General features: G+C 44.6%; 1 protein-coding gene across 2 annotated transcripts in view; it reads left to right on the top strand.

The window, feature by feature from the left end:
• The window catches only part of LOC146392324 (cell adhesion molecule CEACAM3-like), an 82,695-nt gene extending 63,008 nt beyond the window's left edge, over positions 1-19,687 (top strand). The window contains exons 1-6 of one of the 2 annotated variants that reach the window (XM_084945152.1): positions 14,947-15,091; positions 15,550-15,867; positions 16,054-16,311; positions 17,503-17,823; positions 18,361-18,618; positions 19,199-19,687. In XM_084945152.1, coding sequence (XP_084801278.1) covers positions 15,043-15,091; positions 15,550-15,867; positions 16,054-16,311; positions 17,503-17,823; positions 18,361-18,618; positions 19,199-19,380 — 1,386 coding nt within the window. In that variant the 5' untranslated portion in view covers positions 14,947-15,042 and the 3' untranslated portion in view covers positions 19,381-19,687. Of the gene's footprint in view, positions 1-14,946; positions 15,092-15,549; positions 15,868-16,053; positions 16,320-17,502; positions 17,824-18,360; positions 18,619-19,198 lie in introns of those variants that run through there. The other variant, XM_084945163.1, reaches the window with a different exon arrangement.
• The last annotated feature ends 508 nt before the right edge of the window (positions 19,688-20,195 follow it).

Raw genomic sequence — 20,195 nt, 5'->3', positions numbered from 1 at the left:
TAGTATGTTGTGACATTAATGTTGTGGACGTTTAATTTAATAAAGCCTGCAGAAAAAACAGTGAGCGGTAGCCAGCATCCTTTAACCAAAAAAGAACAAAAACCCAAGCTTGGTGGGAGCAGCCATCACACAGGGCAAATGACCGGCAGTCTCTCCTGAACCCAGAACAGTCCTGGGTTAAATACTTCCTACAGGAATAATAGGCTGTACACAGCTGTTTTCACACCTTTGGTCTTCCCCAAAAAGAAAGTTCACACTCCCTTGCTACTTCTTACAGTATTTGAAACCAAAAGACTCTTCCCCCCACTCTAGGGTCTTTGTGTGTGAATGCTTCCCCCCCAACCTCCTGAGATACTATCTGTTAACAGCATGAGGCTATGTCCACACTAATGCATTTTCGCTCTCAATTTTGACTGCCGTAAAAAAGATTAATATCAGTTTATACATGCTCCAGATAGCTTTTCTTCAAATTCTTTAATTCTCACTCGCTTTTGTGCATATGCAGGACTGGAACGAAAATGCCGTTTTCAAATCTAACCAGCTGGTGTGGACGTAGCCTGAATGTGTGAGAAACTGAGACATGATAAAAACCAGCGGCACCAAAGCATTATACAATAAATAATGTGAATAACACATAAATAAAAGAAATTCCTTTACATCAACAACAATAACATATTTTTGTTGCAGCACAATGGCTCTAACATCAACACATCCAAAATGATGTACCCAGGTATACCTAACAGAATTACTAAGATTGTCTTTCAGTCTTTCAGCTCCCACTATGATCTCACATGAACTCACACAGCACGTCTCTGGGCCAGCTGGAGGCTCAGACGAACCCAGCCAGCAGTTTTCATTGTGAGCTGGGGGTTGACAATGAAATTTAGGTCATCCTTCCTTTGCTCCTAGCTCCAAGCTGCCTGTGACAAGTCTAGGTTTAGGCATGGAGCAGAATATAACCAAGAACAATCATTGAGAGGCTCTGCATGGTAAAGGTGGCATGTACACTTGTGGTTTGTATGTTGAGACTTAGGCTACGTTCACACTGCAGGTCTTAATGCTCAATTCCTTTTTTTTGACCAAATCCGATTTTTTTGTCTGCTTGTTCACACTACAAATAAAATGTGACAGCAAACGCGCTCTTGTGTGAACCCTTAAAGCGGCCCGCATGCGCAAAAGAAGACTTCACACACAACGCGCTCTGTTTAGACCCAGACCAAACAGTATTGTTTGACTGATGGCCTTAATATAAAGACTTGTTTCAGACTTTACATTTCCCAATTTTGCTTTAAGCTATAAAGTTATTTTGTTATTTACATATGGCCTAATAATGTTCCTTATTGCTGTTTTAGAGAGGAGCGGTGCTTCAAAGGATAGTTGCAGATTTCTGTCAGAATCTGCAGATTATACAGTACAAATAAAATGTTCACGTTTCTCCAATGTTGTCTTCCAAACAGTTCCACTAACATCTACACGGGATGGCCAGGAAGCATTCGCGATATCTTCTCGGGCGCTTCTCCGGCACTGATAATTGGCGTCTGTCTTGTGTCAGTGACGTAAAAGACTGATTTAATGCGACATGACCATTCAAACAGTCGCCTTCTAAAACATCAGATATGTATTGGATTCAGTACCACATACCAAAGTGACCCAGATCAGATTTGAAAATGTTGGATTTGTGCCGTTCACACTGTCATACCATGATCGGATATGGGTCACATAGGGTCAAAAAAGTCGGATTTGATGCGCTTTCGCGTGCAGTGTGAACGTATTCTTTTTTTTGCTTCACTTCCTTCAGTGCAACTTGTACAGTGAAACTAACTAACATGTAACCTCAACATACCTAACTTCAGAAAACAATTCAAAACCAGTGAACAACAGAACAGTCATTGATGTCTATGAACGTGTTTTGAGATTTGAAGTAATCTGTAATTTAAACTTGAATATAAATTGTAATTGCATCATGTCTCTGTTAAACTGGCTTAAAAGTACATATAAACCTATTCCTTGTTTTTATTTTAATTGTATTTAGCTATTACATGTATTTAAAGTTGTAAATATTACAATATCAGTGAAACTGCATGATTAAAAACAAGAAAACTACACATTTGGTTTCGAAGCATTAGTATCTCTAAACTAGTGATGTGCGATACCACTGATTTCCTTTCCGATCCGATACCAAGTAATATTCAGGGTGGTATCGACGATACTGATCCGATACCGATACTTTGTACAAAAACTTATTTTATTTATTGTATCTCAAATTATAACATCATAATGATTACAGGACATCAGATTACTTGTTCTTATCACTAAATAATGCAGAATTCATCATATAGAAATAAAAAAACTGAAGTTGTGCGCTATTTGAACACCTTGCCTGCCTGCAGCACTAAAGGACTCCGTGAGAGACGTCTGTCTCGCCCTAGCAGCACCTGTCCCTCTCCTCCTCTTCAGTTCGTCTCAACATAAGCTCGTCATATTCTGTGATATGATTTACTCTGAGGTGTTTGACAAGGTTAGTGATGTTGCCACAGCCATACATGCCAACCCTCCCAATTTTTCCGGGAGAATCCCGAATTTCAGTGCCCCTCCCGGAGCCACCATTCTCCTGAATTTCTCCCGATTTTCCACCCGGACAACAAAATTGAAAAACCATATCCCAGATTGGCCCAGCCAATTCCAGTTTCCAACAATGGCGGCAGTTTAGTTTAGTTTTAATATTACTCTTATTTCTCTTTCGGTCGCAAAAAAACTTTTAACATATTTTCAGGTGACAATGTAGCTGTGTAAACTTCAAATATCTGAGCCAACCGACACATCGTTTTCAAACCCCAGCGGTCTTTCACTGCTCGGGTTAAACCTGATATATAAGTCACTTTGATAACTTAATGTTAAATGTTATTGTTTGGCTTTTTCAGTGTTTTATTTGTTCGTGACTGAGATTAAAGTTATTAGATTAGATAAAATTTAACTTTATTAATCCCTCGGGAGGGTTCCTCCGGGGTTTTCACACAGCTGAATAAACGTCAAACAGAAAACTGATTAAACAGAAGTGTGAGACGGTCGAGAGTTTAAGTCAGCGCCCGGTTATATTTTAGATAGCAAGGAGCAGACGGCAGAGTTTCACTCCACCGAGGGAGCTCGTGACGTACTACCCGGCTTTCTTTAGACCGCGAAGGCCAGGTCCTCAGGTGGAAGCACCCTCTGAATTTGGACACCCCCGCTGTTTCCGGGCCAGCCAATAATAACGGTGACATTTAGCGTATTGTGGCGAGCTCAGACAAGGAGGAGACGGAGGTATCGTTTGGTCTTGCTTCCCGTGAGCTAGCCAGGGAGCACAGCCGTTTATTTACATTTGCAGAAGAACACTGCCGCTAGCTAACTGCTCAGCGCGGCAACAACAACAACAACACAGGGCGCCCTCTGACCCCGGAAGGACACACCGTCGCAGCGAGAGGGCGTCACCTGTCACTATGGCAACATAAACAAAACATAACTGTACAAACAGAACCCCGAACAGCCCTGACCCACTACATAGCCCCCACCTAAGGGGTCAGTCGTCCCCGACGACCCCATTACCCCACACAAAGTCCTGCAAATGTCCAGGTGCCTTCTTTTGGCGCACCGGCGGGGGAAAAGTCACTTGGGTCAGAACATGGGGTGCCACCATCATCCCCTGCTCCGGCGTCTGCTGGAGCGAGCGGTCGGTACGGTGAGAGCCTGTCCCGGTGCAACACCACCATGCGCCCCGGGCCCGGCATGCGGATACGGTACACCACGTCCGTTAGCCGGCCCTTGCCAGTGACTGCAGAGTTTGGGGGACACTCCTCTCTTGCGAACTGGGCAGTACACCCAAACCTTGTCGCCAGGCATGAAAACCCCCCCTCGGCACTTGGTGTCGTAGGCTCTTTTCTGTTGTACTCCGGCGCTGGCCTGGGCCTGGCGGGTGTAGCCATGAACCACCTGCAGCCGCTCCCTGAGCCTCCTGTAGTAGTCCATCTCTGGCCCACCATCAATCTCCGGCTCGGGGGGGGACCCGAACACCAGATCCACAGGCGTCCGGAGCTCCCGTCCAAACATCAGAGCGGCAGGTGTGCACTGGCTGGACTCCTGCACCGCAGTCCGATACGACCAAAGGACCAGGGGCAGATGTCGGTCCCAATCTCGCTGGTGGCGGCTGGTGAGAATGGCTAGCTGGGTGGCCAGCGTGCGGTTGAAGCGCTCAACCAAGCCATCGCTTTGTGGGTGGAGCGGTGTGGTTCTCGTCTTCTCCACCCCCAGTCGCCGGCAGATCTCCCCGAAGACCTTCGATTCAAAGTTACGCCCCTGGTCACTGTGGAGCTCAGCTGGGACCCCAAAACGGGTGAACATCTCCTCCACCAGCTTCTCGGCCGTCGTCGTTGCGCTCTGGTCCGGCACCGCGTAGGCCTCTGGCCACTTCGTGAAATAGTCCATAGCCACCAACACATACCGGTTCCCTGACTCTGTGACGGGGAAAGGCCCTAGGACGTCCACTCCCACTCTTTCCATTGGGGCCCCCACCAGGTACTGCTGAAGGGGGGCAGTGGAGCGTTGAGTTGGGCCCTTCTGTGCCGTGCAGGTGTCACAGCAGTGCACATGAAGTTCCACATCCCATCGACAGCCAGGCCAGTAGAACCGTCCCCTGAGGCGGCGGAGAGTTTTGGCGTTCCCATAGTGTCCTGCCCCCACCGAGCCATGGACCAGCTCAAGCACCTGCGACCGCAGCGACCGAGGCACCAACAGCTGCAGGAGATCTCTGCCCTGACCGGGGGCCCGCCATCTCCGGTACAGGAGGCCGTCGTGGGTCTCCAGATTGTTGTGCTGGGAGTAGTAGGCCTTCACCTCGGGCTCCTGTCCCGACACCCCCGTCCAGGCGGGGCGTTGCGCCGCCTCCAGCCAGGCCCCCACCTGAACCAACGTCGCGTCGGCCTCCTGCTCCCACTTCAGCTGCTGCGTTGTCAATGGGAGCCATCCCCCTCCGCCGGCTGTGGCCTGAGCAGTAGCCACCCCCAGCACCTCCTGGGCCCGCTCTTCCTGTCGCAGGCAGTAGCGGCACTCGACGGCTACGCAGGGCCGTCTGGAGAGGGCATCAGCGTTGCCATGCTGTCGACCTGGCCGATGCTGGATCTCGAAGTCATAGCCCTGAAGGACCTCCAGCCAGCGGGCCACCTGCCCTTCTGGGTGTTTGAAGTTCAGGAGCCAAGTCAGAGATGCATGGTCAGTGCGCAGGAGGAACCGGCAGCCGTGCAGATATGGCTGGAAGTGCCGCACCGCTAGCACTACGGCCAGCAGCTCCCGCCGGGTCACGCAGTACTTCCTCTCGGCTCGCCCCAAGGCACGACTGAAGTACGCCACCACCCGTTCTCCAGCCTCGTCCTGCTGGGAAAGGACCGCCCCGACCCCTACATTGCTAGCATCAGTGTCCACAATGAAAGGTTGCCAGGCGTCGGGGTAGGCCAGGACTGGGGCTCTGGTGAGGGCCTCCTTCAGCTGTTCAAAAGCCGCAGCACAGGCATCCCCCCAGCCAAACAGCTGTCCCTTGTCAGGCAGGCGGTGGAGGGGGCTGGCCATTGTCGCGAACCCTTTGATGAACCGACGGTAGTAGGAGGCTAGGCCCAGGAAGCTCCGCAGTTCTTGGACGTTCGAGGGAGTCGGCCAGTCCCGGACCGCAGCCACTTTTGCGGGGTCAGTGGCGACACCTCGAGCGCTGATCACATGGCCCAAGAACGTGGTCTCTCTTGCCAACAGGCGGCATTTCGCGGGGTTGACCCGCAGCCCAGCTCGTCGGATGGCACTCAAGACCTCGCTCAGGTGAGACAGTGCACTGTCGAAGTCGCCACCGTGCACCAACAGGTCATCCAGGTACACAACGCAGCGGCTACAAGGGATATCCACGAGCACCCTCTCCATCAGCCTCTCAAACGTCGCTGGCGCATTGCAGAGCCCAAATGGCATGACCCTGAACTGCCACAGCCCCTGTCCAATGGTGAATGCAGTCTTAGGCCTTGCGTTGGGGGCTAGCTCCACCTGCCAGTAACCGCTGCGTAGGTCGAGGGAGCTGAACCAACTGGAGCCGGTAACATAATCTAGGGCCTCGTCGATCCGCGGCAGCGGGTACGAGTTCTTCTTGGTGACTGCATTGAGACAGCGAAAGTCCACGCAGAACCTCGGGCTGCCATCCTTCTTCCCCACCAGAACCACGGGTGCCGCCCATGGGCTATTGGACGGCTCGATCACCCCAGCCGCAGCCATCTCACGGATCTTCTCTTCCGCTACCTGCCGTTTCGAGAGGGGCAGCCGGTGTGGGCGCAGACGGATGGGCTGAGCAGAGCCGGTGTCGATGGTGTGCTGGACCAGACTCGTCTGCCTGCAGTCTTTGTCACTGGCGGCAAAGATGTCCACATTCTCGTCCAGGAGGCACCTCAACCGCTGGCGCTGGTCGACGTTGAGGCCTACGCTGCTGCGCTGCCAAAGGTCATCAACAGCCTCGATGGTCTCGGTCGAAGGAGGTTTGTCAGGCTGAGAGGCTGAGGCTGAGGCGACTGGAGATGACCCGGAGCCACCGGCATCCGAAATCTGCTGAGCGGCAGCTGCCCGACGCCTGTCTCGTCTGGTCCCCGCTCCCTGCTTTTGGCCGCGCTGGAGAGCAAAAGTCTCTGCGCCAAGAGTGATAGCCAGCTTTGCGGTGTCGACGCAGGCCCCCCAGCGGCTCAGCAGATCCAGGCCAATGATGCACTGGTCTTGAATGTCGGCGAGCCAGAAGTCGTGCACCAGCTCTAGATCCTTCACTCGGATCCGCAACGGTTTCTTCCCCCGCATAACAGTTTTCTCCCCCGTCACTGTCATCAGCTGGGTGTCTGTGGGCAACCAACCCTTCACCAGTGGCCCGGATGTTTCAGGGAGCACACCAGGTCGTATCAGGGAAATGGTAGACCCCGTGTCCACCAGGGCCTGGCATGGCTGGTCCTCAACACAGCAGCTCAGGTGGAGTCCCTTGAGGTGCCCAATTCGGCCCACCACTGTGCATCGTCCTTGGAGGGGGGCAGGAAGCTGGAGCGGTGGTCCCCTCGCTACACCGCTCCCTCCTCGTTTCCCTGAGGCTGCGTAGTTCCGGTCTTCGGGGCTGGTGCTGGGCAGTCACGCGCCACGTGGTCAGGCTCATCGCACCGGTAGCAGCGGTCGGTTGGTCGACGAGGACGCCTCCGGGGCACCGAGGGTTGCAGCTGGGACATCTCGGCGACCTCCCCCTCCCCGTCGCAGTCTGCGGCTCTGATTTGGGGGTAGTTTGGGGGGGGCACCTGCTGGTTAGGTCGCGAGGTGAGCACCGGCTCGGCCCTTTCAGCCTCAAGGAGCGCCTCACGGAGGGTCTGAGGCATGGCCAGGCGGACGTGTTGGCGTAGTCGCTCTGGGAAAAGTCCTTGCAGAAAAGCATGCAGGCTAAGCTCCTCACGGGCCGCTGCTGGAAACTCCGGGTAGCCACGACGAGCATACAGCAACACGTCTGCTGCAAAGGTGCCCAGGCTCTCCCCTGGTCGACGGCTCCGGTTGGTTAGCTGCTCTCTGCTCTGATCAGTGGAGTGCCGCTGCCCGAATCGCCTCTCGAGTGCCGCGGTGAGGGCCTGCAGCTCATGCTGCTCTGCCGGGGCTAGGTCAAGGAGTATCTGCAGTGCATCTCCCTCTAATGCTAGTGCTAGGTGTGTAGCAGTCTCCTCTTCGCTCCAGCCACTATGTCTGGCGGCTAGCCGCACTTGTGAGAGGTAGGGCTCTAACGGAGTTAGCCCGTTGTATTTCGGTACCTTAACTGGCGTGGTAGGCATAACTGCTCGCGGTTGGGGGCTCGGCGTGTGGGTCGACAGAGGTAGCCCATGAAGCATTGCCCTAGCATCTGTCGCGACGGGCCGCCGCCGCGGTGCGCTCGCACCATCGGGACCCGTCGGAGGACTTACATGGCCGCTCACATCCTCTCTCTTCCATCGCCAGTTTCCCAAGCAGGGAATGTTCTCCTCGACGGCTTGCTCCAGCCTCTGAATGTCTCTCTCCATTACGGCGAGGGTGAGCTATCCCACTTCTGACACCAATGTGGCGAGCTCAGACAAGGAGGAGACGGAGGTATCGTTTGGTCTTGCTTCCCGTGAGCTAGCCAGGGAGCACAGCCGTTTATTTACATTTGCAGAAGAACACTGCCGCTAGCTAACTGCTCAGCGCGGCAACAACAACAACAACACAGGGCACCCTCTGACCCCGGAAGGACACACCGTCGCAGCGAGAGGGCGTCACCTGTCACTATGGCAACATAAACAAAACATAACTGTACAAACAGAACCCCGAACAGCCCTGACCCACTACAGTATTTTATCCGATAAATAAACACTGTAAAAAGTATTTCTCCCCCCCCCCCCCCAACAGTCCTTTTGAATTTCTCCCCAATTCTGAGGTCTCAATGTTGGCAAGTATGGCCACAACACCTCACTTTTTTGCCACATGTATCGCAAACCACGTCTCAGCTGTTTGTGGAGGTAAAATACGTCCGCACAATTACGCTCAGCCATTGTTGTGAGTGCGCACGCCAAGGGGCTGCGAGACATTTATACAGCCGTATTTCGCACATGACTATGATAAGAGATTTTTTAGTTTTGTGATTATTGTTTAGTTGTAGCTTCATTTAAGATAGGAGAGCTTGTGAGTTGGAACCACCACAGGAAAGGAAAGTGGAACCAGATGTGTAGAGGAATGCGGTGACATACATACTACATCCTGAGTTAACGGTCACCCCCCTCTCTCACTCTCCTTTTAAGGAAATGTTTAAGTTTCTATACATACCAAGCTATCTCCTATTTCAACAGACAAGCTAAAGGTTTCTCCTATTATGGAAACGTTTTTGTATACTGAACATACCACTCCTACTTCCTTGAAAGCTCACTTGGAGTATAAATAAAGAATGCGCTGAGAGCCCTGGGCGGTTTTTCTGTCACATCTGTTGTGCGCACTTTGACAGCAGAGCAGATCGGACTGACCGCCCATGCGCATGTAAAAAATTAGATATCTGAGTGTGACTTCATTTGCCTTTCTAATAACTTTTCTCTTCACATTTTCTTGGTCCTCCGAGCCGGATAGGAAGCATCGGCCGCTGTGTCCTGCCGTCGTGGAAAGCTGCACTGAAATCTGTCCTCTAGGTAGGAGTGAAAAAGTCCAGGGACGCTAAAATTCGATTCCTGGCCAGTGTTTTATCAAGTGGTCCACGACGCTGGGATCCAGTGGCTGACTTTCAACATAGCCAGAGAATCTTGGGAAGGTAAAGGAAATCACTCATTTACACTCGCGTAAAACGAACTTTGGTCTCACCCGCCGAAAGGGTGTAATTAGTCTAATCCACTGCACGGATTTGTAAAAGCGTTGGGGTGATCCACCGAACGGATTTTCAAAATAAAAGCGTTGGACTGATCCGCCGAAAGGATTTTCAAAATAAAAGCTTTAGGACTGACCTGCCGAAAAGGTCTGCGCGATTGTGTGAAATGTCTGTTTAAATGTTTGTGTTTTCTGTGTGTTGAGAGTGAATTGATTTAAACAGCACAAATACGCTGCTGAATCACTCTCATTGTTATTGTCATTTTATTTCCTGTCAGTAGCTGAAGTACTGGTGACAAAAGAGAACGGTTGAGTTCCGCCTCACAAAACTGACACCGCTCCACTAATTAGAGTGGAGTAGAAGGGCGTAGTCAGTAACCACTCTTTAAGTCTAATACCAGAGAAGGCTCTGCAGTTCTGTTTTAATGGGTAATCAGCCCACTAAGTTTACTGTTGACAAACAGTGGTTAGGAAAAAAGTGTCCAGGCGCCGGACAAATCAGTGTGCAAAGATGGAGAAATTCTAAAAAGACTAAATGAGAATGTAGCCCATCTGCATTAATACAACTTAAAGAAGCATTACTGAAAGAAATAGGAGAGACAAAATAAAGAAAGAAAGAAGGAAAACGCACGTAAGAATTAGAATATTTCCAAGCATGGAAGAGAGAGGCAGATAGACGATGTGAGAATAAACAAAAGAAACAAGAAAAGAAGAAAGAAAAGGCAGAGGTATTAGACCCCCCACCATATGCTCCACTCGCTGCTGCGAGGCCGACCCCCACTTTTGCTGCTGTGAAACCAGCCCCCGCTTCCGCTGCTGCGACCCCCCTTAAACAATCCTGTGATCCGTTCAGACCTCAACCTGGTCCTTATGCAGAGGCACAAAACATGTTAGATAAAATAGCACTAGGTGAAAATCCACAGAAAAAAAAAAAAAAAAAAAAAAAAAAATAGGAAAAGATCGCTACGGAGGAGATATGGGAGGTGATGTTGATCCACCTGGTCCTCCCGGCATTTTTCCCATGATAGCAGTACTAAACCCCAGATACGGCCATCCCGCAGGGGAAGGTGGAGAAGGTGGAGAGGTAACAGACAGGGACAGAGGAGGATTCAGTTTTTCCCTCACACTTCTGCTCTGTTTCAGTAGCAGCATTTTTCTTTTTGTGTCCTGACTCATGTATGTTTTTTGTTTTTGTTTGATTATTTTATTTTGTTGATTTGGAAGCGAATTTGTGACCATACTTGTGGATCACAGTGACACATAGTGATTAGGCATATGATTTACAAATGCCTAGTTTTAGAACTGTGAGCAATTCAAAGTTTAAAATATATATATATAAAAACCCTAACTTCAAAGTTTGAAATGTGTGAGATGGGTGGATTCTTTGAAAAACTAGAAATTATCTAAAAATGCATTAAGTGAAAATGTAATGTTGCATCTATACAGAAGAAAGAAGAAGCATTTAGTTATTTAAAAATAGGCATTACAGACAGATGCAGTTTTAGCACTGCTTGCCTATGATGAGCCTTTCTACTTACGTGTAGATAGAGGAGCAGGTTATATGAAAGCTGTGATAACACAGGCATTTGGAGAAAAACAACGCTCGTTAACATTCCTGGTGAAATTTAGACTTGTGTAAATTAGACTCTGTAGCGTCAGGCCTGCCTGCATATGCAAGTCTATGCAGCCGCAGCAGAGGCAGTAAAAGAGTCGGCTGCACGTATGCAGTCATATGTGCATATGAATTGCACGCAGGCCAAAATATAAATATGTACACTGACAGTCAGTTTGTTTTTTCAGCAGTGCACCACTTTGCCAAAATTTGGCATAACAGAGGTATGGTTACCTCTACGGATAACCCCGTGCAACACGGCAGCTTATTAAAAATCTTATTGGAAGTGATTAGCTTGCCAAAACAATTGGCACTTTGTAAATGTGCAGCACATCAAAAAGACAATTTTATTGTCACAAAAGGAAATAATTTTGCAGATCAAACAGCAAAGCAGGCTGCACAACAAACGATAACGCTTCTAACATCCGAACATTGTACACAAATACCACTTGATGTACTAAAAACCGAACAAAAAGCTGCAACAATCACTGAACAGAACAAGTGGCTGAAATGTGGAGCACAACTGAAAGATGACTTAATGGTCTGTGATGGAAAACCAATATTACCAGAGTCGTTACACAGGACAGCGGCTGTAGTGACACATGAAGTAATACATGTGTCAACAGGAGGGAAATATAGTATAGATAAATAATACTTTTACACTATAAATTTTGAAACTTCAGCGAAAAATTTGTAAGAACATGCCTATTCTGTCAAAAACACAACTCACAAGGAAACTTAAGACCTAAGAGAGGCCAGTTCTCCACACCATCCACATGGATTTTATTGAATTGAATGAATGTCAAGGATTAAAATATGCCTTAGTGATCATAGATGTGTTTTCAAACTGACCAGAGATATATCCAGTGAAAGCAGAGGCAATCTTCATTGCAAAATGTTTATGTAATCATTTTATTCCAACATATGGTATCCCTTCTCTGATAAGATCAGACAATGGGACACATTTTGTCAATGATGTGATCAGTAAGGTCTCTGAAGCACTAGGATTCAGCATAAGAAATCATTGTGCTTATCATCTATGGAGTGCAGGGTTAGTAGAGAGAACTAACGGCACCATAAAACAGAGACTCAGAAAATGTCTGAAATAGATAAAAATGCAAAGAGTTTAGTTTATTTAAAAGGCAGTGTGTGTGAGAGGATTATGAAATTATTGTGTGAATGACGTTACATTTTAGATTAGAAGTTAGTAGAATTACAGAGGGTTTGTAGACTGTAAATACAAAATGAGTTTGATTAGCCTGTAGAAACACAAAAGAGAGTAACAGGAAGTGTGTGTGTGACAGGAACTTTGCATGCCCATATAAGGAGTGAGCACCCAGAGAGAAAAACAGAAGAGACAGACTCTAGCCAGATGAAGCAAATGGAGGCTTTAAGAAAAGAAATGAAAATGATATTAATGGTATGGTTTAGTGTGTCAATATAGGTCACAAATAAATAAAGGTGGACTTTTCTCAACCTAGAATTTTGAGCATAGCAGCAAAACCATAGATTAACATAATTGGGAGAAAACAAGCCAAAGTTAGGCTTAAAATTTTACAGCTTGACCTCCCACTTGTCCCGATCCTGAAAAGAAGCTCAAAGGACAGTCAATCTCCTGATGAAGACCAACAGAATATCGTGGAATTGAAGAATTAACAGCAGGCTGGTAAGAACAGTGTGACATGACTGTTTAAAGGCACTGAATGTGATATTTTGCCTGGCTGGGACTTAATCTAAAAGGAAGAAACAGAGAAGAAACAGATTGTGTTTGCTGGAGATTTAAGACAACAAAGGACACTTTGAGAAGGGTACAGGGGCCAGTGGGAAGGTGAAGCCCAGAGGAGTATAATTGGGTTGAAATTGAAGTCTGAACTTATGATGGTGTTTAGAGATGTCCACCAGATCACAATAAAGAGGTAAACAAAAATAGAAAACACACATATATAAATTGTTACATGTGAAATTATTTTTGGAAAGAATTAGAAGTAAGATAGTTTGAATCAGACCTCAGTGAAAAGATGCATGAATTGATGAAAGTGAACCAATAGATAAATCTGTTAGAAAGACAACTTTAGTAGAAAGAATGGCAAAACTAGTAGAAAATAGGGATATTGTTTTGAACTGCCGTGCGACGCTTCTCAAGTCTCTTGCAGATTAAAACCAGGCGATTGGGTCCTTATACGAGTACTCCAGAGAAAGAATTGGAACCCATCCCGGTGGGAAGGTCCATACCAAGTACTCCTAACGACGCCAACAGCTTGCAAAATCGCTGAGAGGCCCTCTTGGATCCACCAGAGCCATTGCAAAAATGGAAGTGAGTGACAGCACAACCTAAAGACACCACCATCCCGACTCTTTGGTGATCTACAAGTGAAGGGAGGGCTGATTGGGTATATCCCGCCTTCTACTTCTCGCCTGTAGTCTACTCACCAGAGTAAATCGGTGTGTCTGGTCATCATGAAGATTATTCTGCTTACCACCTTGGCCCTGCTGCTTACAGCATGGACCCTGATGCACTTAAAGGATCAAGAAGCCAACATGCATAGAAGAGCATGGACATATGACAACTCACACCTGGCTGAAGTGACACAGGACCACATCCATCCCTGGATGAACAACACCTGGTATAGATACATATATAATCGCAAAGAAGACAAAGACTGTAAAGACTGCGGACTGTGTTTTGTTTAATATAACTTGTTGTACATATATTCCAGACAATGTGCATTCTGATAATATGACAAATGCTCTACAATTACTTAGAAACGTTCAACAGGCACAGGTAACCGATTGGGCAAATTCACAAAGTAATTGGTGGAATTGGTTTATGAGCGGCTCATGGAAAACATTGATGTTTAAGGTTTTAATGTTTATTGGCCTAATACTTATTATGTTTTGTATCTTTACTACATGCATTATCCCCTGTGTAAGAGGAATGGTATCAAGAATGATATCCCAATCTCTTGTTGCATATGTCACTGTGCCAGACGAGGAAGAAGGAGAAGACGATGAGTATGAAACAAATGTGATGAATGATTATGTTTGAATGATACACATTTTATGACGACCAGACCGAAAGCACTCACAATGTAGGGTCTGTGTCTGAAACACATTGATGTATTTGCTTAAAATCGCTACAAACAGGAGGGAATGATAAGAGATTTTTTAGTTGTGCGCACTTTGACAGCAGAGCAGATCGGACTGACCGCCCATGCGCATGTAAAAAATTAGATATCTGAGTGTGACTTCATTTGCCTTTCTAATAACTTTTCTCACAGACTATGAAAGGCGGAAGAGTAAGTAGTTCCTTTGAATGTAGACAATCCGAATGTTATAGTTTCTTTCCACTGTGTTCCTGTTAATGATAAACTACAAATTTACCCTAAATTACTAAAATATCAATATTTTAATGTGAGAATCAATTCTAGAACATAAATGATTGGTATCGGAGAAATCGATATTTCAGCATCGATCTGCACATCACTGCTCTAAACTGAAAAACAACTTCTCTCTTTTCTCTCTCTTTAGCTCTGTTCTAATCACTTCCTGTCTTTTAGTCAAAGGAGCTTGCAAAGAAAAGCGTCTGGACTTCTTTAAGTAGCTTGAAAGTGTTTCTTTTTTCTTCATAGATGTGCACATCATATACTTTGTATCAGAACCAAAATTACTTAAGATGAAATATAAATGGGGCTGCTGTTGAATTGCATTAAAATACATGACATTGTGGTAGATCTGAGTGATGGGCAGGATAGTGTTCGTTTGTTACAGATGTAAAAATAGTCAATTGACAGTGTGAGTAATAATAACAATAAAAAATAAATTCTGCTAAGTAATGAAAATGCTAGTTGTACTTCCTTTTTCACATATTCACACACAGAGCAAAAACAGTCTTTCTGTTGGTTCTTTAAGTATGTTGGTTTTGCTTCCTTTTTTAATGTGATGAGCTTTTTAAAAGAGACAGATCAGTAGCAGGAGCCATTTCTGACTGTTAACTGCTGGACATATTTGCATGTCATTTTTTAACGTACTCTGTGTCAACACACACTGAACAGTGAGGAGACATGAAAGCTGTGCTGGGATTGATGGTGATTCTTCTGGGACTGTCTCATGGTGAGCTGTTCTTCTTAAATGTGGCACTTATCACTTAATATTTTTTTTAACCTGTACAAAATATCTGACATCATACTCAGGGATGTTAAAGCAGGACAAATACTTACACAAAGTTCCAATATGTGTACTTTGATTAAGCACGTTAACGCCATCATCGCGACTAACGCGATTAACATTTAACTCACCTGGAGCTCAGACTGACTCAAAATCCCTGTCAACGCATTTCAAGCAGTTTGTACGAAGGCTGTTCTTTCTACGCTCCAGACGGGATGAGTGCGAGAAGAATTTTAATCGCGTTAATCGTAATGATCGGTTAGGATCAATTAGGTATAAACATGGTAATACTAAAATACTTTTTAACAAGTAAAAGTCCTCATAATTTAATTTTTATTGTGATTTATTTGCTAGAAACTAACGAATCACAAATGTTTTTCTTTTTAATGTTTCAAAATTGGCAGGTGTGGAAACTTACTGTCATGACAGACAGGATGGAGCTCAGTGTTATAGAGCTTTGGGAGGAACTGTGGACATTCATCTGATGGGGAGCACCTCAGAAATATATAGATACTACTTGTTGAAGAACTCAATAAAAATACTAGATGTGAAAAATAATGAGGTTATTTCTAATACCATAGGAGAGAGAGCTTATTTTCCCAGTAATGGAACATTTAGGATCAATAATCTGAGCAGGACAGACAGTGGTATATATACCCTTCGAACCTTTGATTCAGATGGAAGATCATCAGGCGTGCAGACTTTACAGCTGTTCATTCAAGGTAAATGTTGGGAAATGCAGCCTTTGATTGATGTAAAGTGATATTATTGCAGAGCGAATGAATTTAGGAACTATGGAAAATCAGCCATTAAGTTACAGACCATGTAAAGTTACACAGAAGGAAGCATAGTGCATGAAAGTGCATCTCATTATATTATCAAAAGTCATCTGTGTGTGTTTCTCTCAGCTCCTGTGTCCTCTGTCCTGCTGGTCTCTGAGTGTCTGTCTCAGGGAGAGAGGAGGGTGTCCTGCTTCTCTGAGGGAGGGGACAGTCCTCAGCACAGCTGGACTCTGGATGGACGCACACTGACAGATGCTGAGCTCCTTTCTGGAAACAATGACAGTAAAAACATCACTCTGAAACAGCACGTCTCAGGACGTCTGACCTGCTCAGTCAGGAACAATGTCAGTTATGTCTACAAAGAGGAGAGGATATCTACCTGTGGTAAGTGAGAACATTTTTGATTTAAAAATAATAATCATGACTTTGTTCATTACGGTCACTCTGTACATTTATTCATGAATTATTTGTTTTTACCCATAGGCTTCATTTTCATCAACTGCACCTCAATCTTTAGGACACAGGTGTCAGTATGTGTATGAAACCAACAGGACTTTGTTTATTAAACCAACAAGTGAATCTATTTTTTAACCCTTACAAAATATCTGACATCATCATCAGAGAATTTAAAAGCTAATATATGTGTACTTTGATTTCTTTTAATAAATTAATGTAAGAATCTATTGGCTTCAATTGCAGTACGTGACAATTTGAGCAGAGCTTCAGTTCCTTTTTTGTCTTTTTATCAGTTTAAGTAACAGTGGTAAAATCTTAGATCACTATGCACCTTGGCAGCCTTGTTGCAGTGTGTTTAAGTGAGTTCTGACATTTTAGAGGACTTTATTCTTCCCTCCTTATCAGAGAAATCAGCTTATTTTTCACTTTGATGGACTGCCTAATTTTCAAGAAACTGTCTCAACTTTTTGCTTGGCTGTAACTATGAATCCAGATCTTAAGTTATTTAACTCATGCATTGACTACAGATATGCTGGACAATGTTTCGGTTGCATTCCCCTTTCAATTTTAATGCTACCTTCAGAAATGAACATCTCCATCCTGCTTGTTTGCGGATTCTTTTTTCTGAAATATAGCTTCCTTTTTTCTGTTTGATGAACACCCATTTCTTTTTTTTCATGAAAAGAATGTAGTGTTTGCATTCGTCTAAAATGTGGAGAATGTATCTACCTGTGTTTCTTAGTTCTTAATATATTAATAAATGTTGGACACATTCGTGTGATAACTTTGAAATTATGGATGCAGCATTTTGTTCTTCAGCCTCTATTACCTACAATTTGCAAAACTGCTACCTACTCTGAGTAAAATAGTAAGAGCTGACAGATTTACGGTAGTGGTGCTACTATAAGTTATGTGATACCAATCAATCAAAACACTGGGTTATCCAAAACATAATTAGGTTTAAACATGGTAATACTAAAAATATTTTTAACAAGTAGAAGTCCTCACATCAGTAAATTTTGGATTGCTGACAATGTTAATGTAATTTTTATTGTGATTTGTTTGCTAGAAACTAATGAATCACAAATGTTTTTCTTTTTAATGTTTCAAATTTTGCAGGTGTGGAAACTTACTGTGATAGCAGAAAGGATGGAGCTCAGTGTTATGGAGCTTTGGGAGGAACTGTGGACATCCAGCTGATGGACAGCACCGCAGAAATACCTATATACCAACTGTTTAAGAATTCATTAAGAATACTATATGTCAGAAAGAACATGTTTCTTCATAATACTATAGCACATAGATCTCTATTTTTTCCCAGTAATGGAAAATTTAGGATCAATAACCTGAGCAGGAATGACAGTGGTAATTACTCCCTTCGACCCTTTGATTCAGATGGAAAATCATTAGGCGAGAGGACTTTACAGTTGTTTATTCAAGGTAAATGTTGGGAAATGCAGCCTTTAATTCATGAAAATGCAATATTGTTTTGGTAATCTTTATAATATAGAGCACATAATTTAAGATACATATATTTTGTGCATGAAATAAATATAATCTACATGATGTGCACTTCATACACCAAAGTATTGGGCCACGTCTCTTAATCTTAAAATTCAGATGTTTTCACTTCCATTGCCACAGATGTGTGAAACCCATGCAGTCTGCCTCTACAAACATTTGCAAACATGTGTACTAAAGTGTACTAAAGATTACACTGAAGTTGTGTATGTTAGTGTAACATGGATGCTACCTTTGCAGCAAGTTATTTTGAGATATTTCTTCCCTCCTAGATATTCCATAATCAACTGTAAGAGATATTATTGCAAAGCGGAAGATTTCAGGAACTACAGAAACTCAGTACGAAGTGGCAGACAATGTGAAGTTACACAGTAGGGGCATCAAGTGCTGAGGTGCATAGTGCATGAAAGTGTATCATTTGATATATCAAAAGTCATATTTGTGTGTTTCTCTCAGCTCCTGTGACCTCTGTCCTGATCGTCTCTGAGTGTCTATTCCTCGGACAGATGAGGGTGTCCTGCTCCTCTGAGGGAGGGGACAGTCCTCAGTACAGCTGGACTCTGGATGGACGCACACTGACAGATGCTGAGCTCTCTTCTGGAAATAATGAGAGTAACAACATCACTCTGAAACAGCATGTCTCAGGACATCTGGTCTGCTCAGTCAGGAACAATGTCAGTGAAGTCTACAAAGAACAGAGCAAATGTACTTGTGGTGAGTGAGAAAAACTTAATGATTATATTATGTGTAATTTATTGTGTTGCACCTGCAGCCATAAACAGACTGTCTTAAACTAACAACAGACTGTGTGTCTGCAAATCTTCAAGATCCCAAATAATAAAACATACTGGCAACCACCAGAACCCCTCATCCTCCCAGTAGCCGCACCTATGTTATCTGTTTCACCGTTCTCATATAATCGCATTAATTTGTGCAGCCCACCTTGCAGGGTGAGGACAATACCTCTTTCACAACTGATGTGGTAGAAAAGGATTTAACTAATGTGAACAATGGTAGTGGCTGATTAGTGTAATAGTTTGCACATTTTTCTAATGACCAAAAGACCTTTGGCTCCTGAGAGGAAACAAAACTCCTTTAGGGTTGTTTTAGGAAGGGCATCTGGAATGATAAAAAATCTTACAAATCAAATACATGCCACTACCTGGTGTGGTGAGTCTTTGTAAATAAGGAGTCAGCAAAAAGTTGATTTAACCTGATATGAACCACAGTACATAACAGATAACACTCTTGTCACATCTTTAACTTTGCTTGTGTTTTTTGTGTCTCTGAACAGATATTTCCTTGCCTATATGTGGTTTGAGAGCAGTTGTGGTAATTGTCTTACTAATTGGGATTTCCATCTACTTTACTTGGAAGAAAAAGAAAAATGAAAAAGCTGAAGCCTCTGCTGCCCTACAAGCAGAATTCCCAGAAAACTCTGTTTTGATGGTTGAAATGAGAGGTTCAGCAACTTAGGCCAACACCAAGTTTCAACTTTCATCTGGTGAAGCTCTGTGTGTTTTTAACATTTGGATTCTGTGGAAACTAATAGAAAAAAAAGATGTAAGAAAAGTAGTCCGGGTCTTTTAAATTGTCACTTTTTTCTAGGTAAATGTGAAATTAGATCACGCTCTAAACAAAAATTATCAACCCACTTGTAACTGCATTTTATACTAAATTTTATTTCAGCTCTCTTAAACTGTTTGTTTTTAATCATGCTTTCTGTCTTTTATTTGGGCATTTGTTGAAGACATGTATTCAGCGTCTTTGAGATTGGAATATCTTTTTCCCAGTGTATTGACAATAAATACATATATAAATATTGTCCACTTCCTGAAGTGAAAATCCTTTATCAAAATATGATGTTATAAAATAAGTTTACATCTCAACAAAAAAATCTCTGCAACTCTCCGTGTGGTCAACAACAGACACACATTATGCCCCTATCGTGGACTAAACCAATGAGAGATAGTCAGGGGCGGGACCTCTCTGATTGGCTGTGGTCCTGTTGAAAGTGCAGGTGGATAGAGAGAGGTGAGTAGCTTGAATAAAGCGATATCCTGAATCGACTTTTAAATATAAATGTATTTTGCCAGAAACGCCAGATTCTCAGATTAGAGCAGGTAAACTGACTCCGCACAAAGACATAATACAGAGCGCGGACCCAACGCATCAGAATCAACTTTCTCTTTCTCCCACCAGTCTACCATTGTTTACAGCTGTGTCGGACACTGTCTTTTTTCCTTTTTTCTTTTCTTTTACTTAAATGACCTCGGACAAGAAAGCCTAAT

This window comes from Perissodus microlepis, chromosome 2 (genome assembly GCF_051167445.1).
Source record: "Perissodus microlepis isolate ML-2025 ecotype Zambia chromosome 2, ASM5116744v1, whole genome shotgun sequence".
Taxonomy (NCBI): domain Eukaryota; kingdom Metazoa; phylum Chordata; class Actinopteri; order Cichliformes; family Cichlidae; genus Perissodus; species Perissodus microlepis.
Note: the sequence above shows the minus strand (reverse complement) of the source record. Positions and strands in the feature narration are given on the sequence as shown.